The 12289-nt window shown below is 35.6% G+C and overlaps 1 protein-coding gene across 9 annotated transcripts in view; it reads left to right on the top strand.

Annotated features, from left to right (window-relative positions):
• PCDH7 (protocadherin 7) overlaps window positions 1-10826 on the top strand; it is a 424505-nt gene extending 413679 nt beyond the window's left edge. For 6 of the 9 annotated variants that reach the window (XM_058722893.1, XM_058722891.1, XM_058722894.1 and 3 more), the window contains one exon: window positions 6385-10826. In XM_058722893.1, the coding sequence (XP_058578876.1) occupies window positions 6385-6761 (377 nt within the window). In that variant the 3' untranslated portion in view covers window positions 6762-10826. The remainder of the gene's footprint in view (window positions 1-6384) is intronic. The other 3 variants (XM_058722896.1, XM_058722895.1, XM_058722898.1) reach the window with 2 other exon arrangements.
• Window positions 10827-12289: the final 1463 nt, after the last annotated feature.

The following is a 12289-nucleotide window of genomic DNA, read 5'->3' as shown; positions in this document are numbered from 1 at the left end:
AAACAAAACAAAACTTTGGTTTTCAAAGCTCTTTTGAGGACAGACTTGTGCATGAGGGATGGTGTGCCTGAAGTAGCTAATATTTATTGAGGGTTTATTGTGTGTTCGAGAATTATTACAAATATTTTACCTATATTAACACACTTAATGCTCACCATAATCCTAAGAAGTTAATTTATTCTTATACTTGTTATATAGATGAGGTAATTTAAATAAATCAAGTTACTTGTAGGGTGTCGGGATGCCTCAGTCAGTTAAGCATTCTATTCTTGATTTTTGGATCAGGTCACGATCTCACAGTTTGTGGGATAGAGCACCATATCGGGCTCTGTGCTGGCAGCATGGAGCCTGCTTGGGATTCTCTCCCCCACTCTCTCCGTCCCTCCCCTACTCATTCTCTCTGTCTCTCTCAAAGTAAATAACTTGAGAAAAAAATCAAGTGACTTGTTCACAATTACATACTCCTTAAAGTGACAAAATTAAGATTTTGAATCCAAGGAGCCTGGCTCCTATTTCCCTAAATAATATACTTTTCACTTATGGAAGACTAGAGAGAATATATATATATATATATATATATATATATATATATATATATATTCTTATGTATGTGTGTATATATATGTATATATATATGTGTGTATATATATATATATACCTCCTTAATTATCTAAAGGGGCTATGACCTACTGTTTACTGAACATCTACACTGCACCAGAGACCATAGGCATTCTCTACATTAATTCTTTTATCCCTGCAATAGGTAAGGGAGTAGGTATTATTAACTCAAACACAAGGATCTTGAGGCTCAGAGAAATTACATCCAAAGTCATACAGCTTCTGCCTGCTGCACCCAGAATCGCACTCAACAATGCTGAGACAAAAAAAAATTTGTTCTTTTCACAAACTTGTTGTCCCAATCGGGATCTGCTTAGGAGTCCATAGGTAAGACTGAAGTTAAGGTTGGGTGGATGGGCCATCCTTATATCCTCTTCTAATTTGCTTGGATCAAGTGATTTTGTGACAAATTAGAACACTATTTAAAAATCTTAAGCCCTTTTTTGTACCCCTAGGTGACACTTAGGTAACTGTAAATCTCCCCTTCTTCCAGACAGCATTCAGACATTTAAAGGATTACAAACTGCTTGCCCGCATCAATGGTTCCTACCTTCTCCATTATCTATTTATGTGCTTACCTTTTCAGTTTTCCCAAATTCCCCAAACAGATAAAAGGTAGGGATCTTTAGTTTATTTACATTAAAAAGCCAAGTCAAAGTCCAGGTGAGCTTTGTGGATTTCATCCCTTGACAGGTATTCTTGGTTGACTGCAGTAATAATTTTCCAGTAAAGGGTTTATTTAATTATGTACTCAGTTGTATTATATAAAACAAAAGTGAATCATTTTCTTACAACTATTTTAAAATAAAGCCCTTTGTTCAATCATTTGAGTAAAAGAGACATTTTCTTTTGGATTACAAAAATAAAGGTAATGTTAAAATATTTGTTGGAAAACCATTACCAATTGTCTTACTTTTTGTTGTTCATCCTTTGGTAAAACCTTTTCATTGTCCAGTAAACTCCACCAGAATTTAGATGCGACTCTAGAAAAAGAAGTCTTTGTATAACAGGAAATCAGGAAGTATAAAAAGAAAACACTTTAAGAAGAAAGAAAAGCAAAAGGTGCCTCTATGTGTTTTTCCCCTCCCCAAAAGGAGAGAATGGCACAATTTTTCATTTGCAGAATTTTCTCAAGTAACTTTAATAATATTCTAGTGTTTGAGTTAAAAAAAAATTGTAGGAATGGTATGAACATCAACACCTTGACTAACAGCTCATTTATCACAGGATCAGAGAGTTAAGTAATTTGTGTATCGAACAAATAAGCAAACGATGCAGATAGCTTTAAATAACTGAGCTTAAAAGAAAACCTCATTGGAAATATTTTAAAACTATAAATGCAACATGTTCATGCCTTCTCTTAGGAGCAGAAAATATCCTTGTATCTTCAGCCCCAAGCCAAGGGCCTGAAGTAAAGGGGGTGCCCAGGATTCTGACAGAATGTATAACTCAGCATACGAAAATCCCTACTGGTGCAGATCTGTCTTCAAGAAGTCTGAACAATACAGTTCTCTTCAGTAATAAAGATGCCTGTAATGGTTTCTGAACTGTATAGGACAGCGTCAGAAAACATGAAATGCCTGCATAAATCTGGGGTTTCCTTGCTCTTTCTGATGATTCCACATATCGTCTGTCAGTCACTTATTGTTGAGATCACTGTACCAGCATTTTCCTATGCCGGCTCATCTACCGAGCCCAGTAAGGACGCCTGCACTTCTTTTCTGAGAAAGAGCTCGAGTCCTTAAATTCATTATGATTTCTTCTACTTTAAGAGATGTATGGTTTTAGGGAGGTCTCACCATTTTTGTCATGAAGTAGTAAGATTGGGGACTTTGTGGAACCTATGTCCTGAGCTGCCCAGACACTTTTTTTTTTTCCTCTTCCTTTGGAGACTCTAGCTTTTCCTTATGGCCATGGGTAGCCGCAGTTGACCTCTAACTACCCAGCTGTTACATTTTAAGAAGGAGCATTATGGTGTTATGAGCGACACTAAAGTGAAAGTCAAAACACTTATTCTTTGGCCTTCGCTGTTCCCGAGACTGGGCCCCTCACTGCTGCCACCCTCCTTGCTCTTGGGCTGAGGTGATAAGTAAAAAGAGTGGGCGTGGGAAAGTACTTTCTATGCTATAAATTGTCAGCTTTTAGGATGGCTTAAAGCTGGACTTGCAAGAAGCAAATGAACGTAATGCCTAAGAAAGGCCGTTAACTCTCCAAGCCGATGTGATGGTTCTAGTAAATAGCATAACTGGAATGCCACAGGCAATGCTAAAGCAGCCATAGGATCTGATGAATATCATTCCTACATCCACTCTTTGCAAGATTTGATATGATTAAGCAGGGGTGTGGAGGGGGGCTCTAAGGAACCGATTTTGTGGTGGAAAATGCTGATAGTGAATACCATTTAATTTGATACAGAATATTTTACTTTTTATTGATTTACTCAACGCCAACTGACAAGAGTTGTGATAAACTACTTCCCGTCTTCACTCAGGTTCAAATTAAAAGATGTAGTACTAAACCAAAGAGTGAAATAATGTTCTCAGATATCAAAACCACATCCTTCGATGAAAGACTGAAAGATGGTTAGTGGCTGTGTAAGGTGTGCCTCTGTAACTCCACAAAGCAGGACATTTTAAGAGTGTACCTTTTATGAAAGGGAGAAGAAGTACCTTCAATGATTCTTGAAGACCCTGTATAACTTTTGTGTTAAAAAAAAAAGTAGACTTGCATAATGAAAATAAGAAAATATAGAGACACAGGAAAACACGACTCCACTCATGCCTTCCCTTAATAAATAGCATCATAAGACAAATTGCATTTTGTTAACCATTGGCATTGCTTTTGAGGATTCATTTGACTCATCAAGATTGGAAGTTTTGATTGCTTGTGATGAATCTCTTATAGCCTCTCTCGATTATTTTCTAAATGTGATGACAAACACTGCAACATGTCTCAGCCAATTAGGCTTGTCAACTTCCACTGTGGTCCCCAATCAAGTGTCTGACTTCGGAAGTGACGGGAGATCCTTATTAAAAGTCATGCCTCTTGGATAGAGACGTGACAGCCCACAGGCGGCTGATGGCAGAGAAGACAAGTTGCCTTTGGTAAAAGCAATAAGAGGAAATCGATTTTCACAGGAAATAATCCAGACTATGAAGTAAAGGCCGAGGGAAGAAATTGAAGAGTATCTCGTTTCTACTTGATGAGAAATTGAGTCAATCTAAATAAATATAATTTCTTATCAACTACAGGGCATTCAGGTACACGTGTAAAACAACAGGTAAGAAGAATTGTTTGCATATTACACAGCACTCCGAGCTGTCTCTAAATGTATCTCAAGCAAAAGAAAAACAAAGTGCCACAAATTTAAAACTGAAAACACGAATTAATCCCCCAAAAGCAGAGGACGTCTAAGTCACTGTGCAAGTAAACTGACACGTTGTGTGAGACTTAAGTAAACTTAGATGTTTGGAGAGCATTCTGGGTCATTTTTACGGGGAATGATGACCACATTCAAAGAGATTTTTCCTATTTTAGTAGCTTTATTCCTGATCACTTTCTTGTTTTTTTGAGAGGCACTATCATACAAGAAAAAGAAAAATTTGAACTTGTTAAAGCGATGACAAAAAAAAAAAAAAGGAATATTTAGAATAAAATAGGTCTGATCTTACACTTGTCGTTTTTATAAGGATTTTTACTGCTTAAGGCATTTAAGTCAGCTTCAAATAAACAAAACATCCCAAGATGGAAAATATTCCCAAAGACCTCACATTTTGTTCATTTAAACTAACTACATTACAAAAATCATTCCTAAAATTGCCAATAGTTTGATTTTCTAAATGCATCTAAAATATGTGTTTGAGAGACACAGAGGGAATTTTTGGCATAAGAAAATGAATAAGAAAATGCTTTATCTTTTGATGATACAATTAGTAGGGTCTTCCCCCTTAGAAGTCAAATAGCACAGCATGTGCAACTACAATAAATAATTATCTTTGCATTTTACCTTTTGGAAAGATTAAAGTCACTGTAGATTTTCTGGGAAGAGCACTGGCATTTCCTCATTGAACTCTCAGCACACAGCATAAAAATCTCAGGCCATAGTGGCTCAAAAATCAATGGGCTGACAAATGTCAATATTTCAGTTATCCATCACTGCAGGGGAAAAAAAATGGCATGCATTGGACTGCTTTGATTTAGGAGATTTGGCAGGGTAAAACTTCTGAAATAGCCTATACAAATGATAGCCCAGATAGGAATGTAATGTTAAATTATAGAGGATGGTGTGTGGAGACAGAAGCAGACGGTATAAATATATCGGGGATAATGTAAATAACCCCTTTGTCTCTTTTAAACCAAATCTACGCAAGGTTATGTAGAAGCAAATTTCACTGATTCCATTGATGTGAATGTATTTGCAGAGGTTAAAATTTGTCAGTCTTTTAAGTGCAAAGCCTTGTTGAAAGACAGAAAGAAGGAAAGAAAGAAAGAAAGAAAACATGATGCCGTATGATATAAATTGGAGCACGGTCATATTATGTTCTTTTGTTTGACAATAAAATAAACTAAAATTTATACTAAATAATACCCTAGAAGCAATTCATTTAGAATCTGTTGAGGTAGAGCAGTTTCTCTCTCTCTCTCTCTCTCTTTTTCAAAGAAAAATAGTCTGTTAAAAAATGTCAAGAGTAAGAAAATGCATACCTATTCTCCAAAGACAGACACATATTAATGATTTTGCTTACATATTCAGATAATTCTCAATTTCCATCTCTAATCCTGATCCCTAAGAACTCTCTAGATATGACTTTGCTTTACAGTACTAGAAGACATTTCCAGTTCTACGAGGCATTAACATTCATTAGGTATACATGCTATTTCATCAAAACTTTAGGAGCTTGACCGCATTTACCCAATACGCTGCATTTCACCTAATATTTCTATTCAGCAAACACACTGGCAAATGTTTTCTTCTGTGAACACTTACGGGATTATCCTACAGCACATATTAGGTCATGTGACATGGTGGGTGGGAGGTGGGTGTGGGCTAGGGCGGGGTAGGTGATGATGTTGCTAATATGTTCACATCCATAACCTACTTGTACTTTGCTTTTTTTTTTTTTTTTTTTTTTTACTTTTTACCAAATAATGTGCTGTCAATTTAGCTTCTGCTTTCTGAGTCACCCTGATGTTTTAGAATGTATTTTAAATATAAGGTTTTGCCTATTTGCATTCCATGAATAATGTATTAGCAGGATAATATCCAATTGGCAAAAGTACACGATTTCTGGGATAATTTATAAATAGAGCAAATTATCTATTTAGGTTGAATAACGTTTCTTATGCGTGTGGAAACATTTATACCCATACAAATACACATATGCACTTTATTTCTACTTGAGAATATACACATGTCCCTGTTCTGTAACAAATGCATGTGTACCTATCTATCCTACAGACTTAAATGTATTAGTTTGTTCATGCCTTTCTTTCCATAGTATTTGTTCTTTTCGCAAAACCTTATCTTTAATGGATATGAAATCAAAACGGCTCTATGGTAATGATGAAGTACGGGGTGTTGAAAAAAGGAAAATAATATGAAAAATTATATATATTATATATATATATATGTGTGTATATATATATATATGTATGTGTGTGTGTATATATATATGTATATATGTCCCCCCCTTCCAATTTCATACATATCAGGAAAGCCAGTTGCAGGGTGGCCAACTTTAACGTTTTCTTCTCCTTGAATTTCAGATTCAAGACCTCTTCCAGATGTAGCCCTGACTGGGAAGTGTACCCGTGAGTGTGACGAATATGGCCACTCAGACTCCTGCTGGATGCCAGTCCGTACTTCTCCAGAGAGGAAGAAGAGCCAGCCCAAACTCTCCACTTTCATGCCTGTTGATGAACGAGGAAGCCAGGAAAAGCTGGCCAATGGCGAGGCCGCCATCATGGGTGACCGCAACAGAAACCTCCTGAACAAAAAGTTGACCTCGTCCTATGAGACCTTCAGTGCAGCTAGTTTCAGCAAAAATGAGGAAGCCAACCCCGAGGATATTCCCCTTACAAAAACAGGGGAATACAAGCCATCTCCTGTCAATACTCTCACTAGAAGAGAAGTTTACCTGTAGGCTCGAAAGGAGAATGACAAAGTTCTTTTCATGTATGAGAAGGAGAATAAGGGGCAAAAAAAAACCTTACAAAGAAAAACCGTTTAATCAAAAAGAGGGGGCTACCAAAGAGACAAAGCTTTGCCTGCCACTTCTGCCTCCAGATCAGGCCTTTAGTGATACTGTTAGCCTGATTGTAATGTACAATGTAGAAACCATCCTTGTTACTTGCATGTCTAACCCCTTCACCGATTATTCCCAACACCTGCTATCCCTCTTCCCCATCCCCCTCCAAGGAGGAAAAAAAAAAAAAAAAAAAGATGGTTGCAAGTTTTCTTTCATGGTAACAAGCCTGATTAGCAGAACACAACACACTCTCATTATCCCTAAGCTGAAGCATGATTTTGTCACTTTGATTTAGTTCGAATGCCATCCGGCTGGTCAAAAAAATAAACATGAAAATAAAATAATACTAATAATAACGACAACGACGACAACAACACCAAAACCAAAAACAGATCAGGTAAGATGTATTTCAGACATACCATCAGGATATGATTAATCACCATGAAAGGCAATCCCCCCAAAATGATAGAGTCCCTGTAGAGGTACAGTTCTTATAAAGGGGGACTCCGTAAGAGGCATATTGAGAATCTCACAGGTGTCATATTCTAATAACAGAGACTGACAACTAGACAATACCCCGCTGGAGATTGCAGTCCCAAATTGGCATAGGTTGTTCTTTTCAAGTCAGGAGTATCAAATTCAACCCCATACGTCCATTGAATATTTTTTGTATGGACACAATCTTGACCAATTACAAGTCAATTACACTAATTATAACTTGTAAAAATTTTATATATATATATACTTTTTTTTTTTTTTTTTTTTTTTTCCGAACGGCACCACTATTACCAACGAACTGGAACAATTGTCATTAATTGTCATTAAAAGGCCAAAGATCACACGGCAGATCAGGGAAATCATGAGGTAGATTTGGTCTCGACATGGAAATTCATTAAGAAACAAAAGCAACTGAACCCATGCGCCCACAGAAATACTCCAACACTAGCTTATTTTATGTTGTCTCCATAGCCGAAAACAGGCATTCTCTTGTAAAATGGATTTTCTTTGAAAGCTCAGAAAATGAAAAACTAAAGTGATGTATTTTTGGTATTAGAGTAGGTGATTAGTTTAGGTTCAAGTTTAGTTTCAAAAAAGAATATTAGCAGGGATGAGTCCACTTTTAAAAATCATATTTGTGGGAAGGTAGAGAAAGAAGGATATGTGGGCATACAGTCTTTTAAGTTAAACTCACTGTTAACCATTTTAGAATCCAGGTTGTGCTTCCTGGTCTTATTCTTTACATTTCAAAATACCAATTGTAGTTTTTCATGTGTTTAACACACTCTTTCAGACAACACAAGTGCATTAATTCTGGATCCTGTGCAATATGGCACTCTTTTAAGACTCACAACATTGAAACAAGGTGACACCCTAATTGATTTGTCACAAGTGTGATTTTGGACATTATTTAATATGAGTTAAAACAAATCCAGACTGAACACGAAAGAAAGGAGTTCTGGGCAATGATATGTTTCCTTGTATGTACATCTCAATGTGGGAAAATATGCAGTTTTTTTCAGTGTAAAAAAAAAAATCCAAACCAGAATATATAGATTTTGAGTCATTTGTTCTATAGAAGATGATTTAACATAATTGGAGACTGAGCTGGGACATTCAGACAAAAGTGACAATCCAGGGACGGAATAGGGGATAACAGGTGAAGAGAGCAAATGTTCCCAAAACTGAATGTTTGCAACCTGGTTAAGACATAGGCTGATGGCTCTCTAGCAAACTGTAGAAATAGTGTAGCTTTGGATAGTTTTATTCTTTACAGAATTTCTTAGACTATAAGGTGAAGCAGCCTGGACTAGAGGTTGTGAACTCACTATTAAGTCCTCAAAACGTTTATCTTTAAAAACCACTTCTCTGTTTGGTGGGCTACTTTTGGGGGGTCATTTCCTTCTGCTCTTTCTTAAATGGAGTTTTCATTTGGATGTTAGTTTATGTATAATAGTTAGGATGAAAGAAGATATGTAATTGAAACAAAAACGTTGGACTAAAATATCAATAATTGAACATGTTTATGTTTGATTATTATTTACATGATGGAAAGATGCAATTCTAGTACTTTGTTAGGAAACTGCATTAAAGCAGTTCTGCCTTGTATAATCTGTAAGTACCTATTAAGACAAAATACTTCTAAAGATACTTATGAAATGTATACATATTTTTTCTTGCACGTTACGAAGCAAATACTCAATTGCATAACACAGGTGTTCAACAAACTTTTTTTAATGCATTTTTTTCTTTCTTTCATGAGACACTTGAAACCATTAGATAGCTCATTTCACTCTATTTTGAAACCCTTCTGTTGTCTATAAAGCTAATACGGGTCATACTGGACCTTCGGATTAATTGGATCCACATCCCCCAATGACATTTGCACCATGTTCAAGACAGCCACGTCACTGTCATTTAACTCGTGATCCTCTCTTTAGAACTAAAATGGGTGTGAAAGAATAAAATTCCGTGTACTGTAAGTATTCGCAGTAATTCTAGTAGAATTAGCTCTCATAACATGTTTATTATATAATGAGCTGGCATGACACAGAAATATATTTTGTGTTTGTATGACTTTTATTTTGAATAGGTTAAATCTGGTGCCACTCCATATATAGAGTGCTTTTGAAAAAAATCAATAAAAAGACACAAAAAAAAATAAATGAGTGAATGCAAAATAAGCAACTGTGCCTTTTATACCTGTCGTTATGGTAAAAAAACGGTTGTTGGGTTTGGACAATGAGGGAAAATGGGCTATTCCCGACTTTTTTGATCTTGTATATTTATCCATGTTTATTTTCTGAACATAATAAATAATATATTAAAAATTTGCCTTCTGACAAACTCAGATAATGGACCAGTCTTAAATACCGTTCATTCATAAAACAAAACTAAGGCATTAATTAATATGGGCTGCTTAATTCTGACTAGAAGGCTAAAGCATTTGTTGTAATAGTAACACAGAGAGATATTATCAGGGGTGAAATCAGTCCATTCTGCAAGGTCAAATATTGATTTTGAATTTCTGTTCTTTATTTCCTTTTCATTGTTATTTTTCTTTTAGCTGCTGTTTCATTTCGGTTGGACAGTATATCAACCATACTTGTTTTCTGTACACAAGAATCTCAAGTGAACTTTGCATGCATTATACATTAGGACACATTTATAAATTAATGAGTAACTCTATAGATTTATGTATATTAAAATTTAAGTGTATGTCCATAGCTTCAGTCTCAAATCTAATGCTCATTCTGAACCTCCAGATATCATTTCCGTATGGTTTCTGACTGGCCTGCTGCCTGAGTTTCAGAAAACAAGGGAGGCATTATTTTTATGGAAAGAAAAACTAAGAAGGTACTGAAGAGGTCTGGCTGAAAGGCTACCCTAGGAAGCTGTCTTATAAGAAAATAAAATAACACAGAGACCCAAAGAAGCCGCCAAGAGTCAAGCTATCCTAAAAACAGGACTGAGAAATCCAAAGACCAAGTAATTTTAGGTATATTGTATCAATGATAAATATACAATGTGTCCTTAGGAGGGAAAAAAAGGTGAAGATGATCCTGAATATTCTAAAGCTGGTTAGTTGGGACCCAGGCAGAGGTATAAGTAACATCTGGAGGGAGGCATCGTTTTTTCAGCTACCTAGGGTTTACTTTCAGACAACTTTTCCTACATTTTAAAGCACTTGCATTCAGTGTGGTACGATCTGTTTGTAATGTTAATCATTGACTATTGTTCTGCTACTTGGATGTTGATAGTGAAGCAGAGAACAATTTATCATCGTTTATTATAAGTCACTATGCACGCAACTATGCTAAACATGACGAAATGTATTAAACACTCGTCCAACTATTTATGAAATACTTTACATAATTTAATTTGCTTTTGTACAGTTTTATGTAAATAAATTGCTTGTCATTTTTGTCTCTGCAAATTAAAATATAACATGGTCAAATGGTTTCACACTCGTAAGTGTACTTCTCTGTTGACAGGTAATTCCAGTTTGACTGGACGAGAAGTGAATGGATGCATGTACCAGGTTGATTTAAAATGGTTTGAGTTCTGCTAAATTAAGATGGAGTAAAGAAGATAATGCTGCAGTAATTGTTGATTTAGAGGACACCATGCATAGCTGTCATATCACTTCACTTGATAACGGAATAGAACTTGGATTCTTCAGTTTCATCAAAATAATCCCTAAGACAGTTACCTAGCTAGCTTTTGACACGTTAAGTGGACAGTAGAAGAACTCATCATTAATATGAAGATTGATCTTTTCAGGCGTTATCTAGAGAAATTTCACATTTAAGGTAAAACATTCTAAGTCAAATGTATCTGTTCAGGAAATGTTTGGTTTTAATCTAAAACAGTGGTGAGTACAAATACATGAGAGACTTAAAGAGTCTTACATTATGTGATATGTAGAGAAAAAACTGGAAGCAAAAAATAGAATTTTTATCTTACTCATTTTTTTCTTTAGTTAAGCTTCCTCAGCTTTGTATATTTTTTTCAATCAACTACTATATCTATCTATCTATCTATCTATCTATTTAACTCTTATGTTTACTTTTTGCAATCAGATTATACCCCTAACTATAATGGTTATCTTCTTGATTTAGTTGGTGTCTATTCAAACAGGCAAATTCTCTTCTCTAATCCAGCTCAGAGACTTAAAAGGGAAAGAAAATACTTTCTACGTATGCTAATAGATTCCATGGTATTTTTGTCCCATCTCACTACCGCACTGCCAACACCTACCTGTGTGGGAAAATAGTCATTCTCAAGATCCTTGCATGGAAGTTTCTCTACCATTTTTTTTCCCCCTTGCTTGGATGAAAATCCAACATACTTTATATAGAATGGCATATTCTTTCTTTAGTCAAAGATATCTTTGTAAATTGATTGTGGCTGGCAGCCTTCCTTCTCTGAAGGAATTGAGAGTGAAGCATGTTGAGAAAGTCTGCTGCGAGTTGTAATGAGGTGACCCGATGATGTATGCATTCATTGGGCTTTCTGCATTCCTAATGGTGAGAACCAAACATCAGTGCAGAAGTCAGTGGAACAGTAATAAAATGAAATCACCGTGTTTTCCTGCTTAACATTTTCTATTTAGATTTGGCCAATATATATTTCTCTTTACCCTAAAACTGCATTCTTAAGTTAAAAATATATTCTTTTTAAAATCTCAAAAATGTAAAAATACAGTGATACATTTAGAAAGAAGGTAGACCCGAGAAGCAAGCCAACGAAAGTTATGTGCATTGCTTCCAAGGCTTAAGTCTCATTATTCTACCATCTCTGGCTTTTTGGAAAAGTTTCATCTGGTTACTTAGAAGCTTGACTTAGCACAACATTATCTTGCATTTATAGAACACATTATGGTTTACAAATGCTTTATAGGATTCATCTCAAAATTCCCATAA

The sequence above is a fragment of the Neofelis nebulosa genome, chromosome 3, assembly GCF_028018385.1.
Source record: "Neofelis nebulosa isolate mNeoNeb1 chromosome 3, mNeoNeb1.pri, whole genome shotgun sequence".
NCBI classification, from domain to species: domain Eukaryota; kingdom Metazoa; phylum Chordata; class Mammalia; order Carnivora; family Felidae; genus Neofelis; species Neofelis nebulosa.
This window is presented reverse-complemented; position numbering and strand designations above follow the sequence as displayed.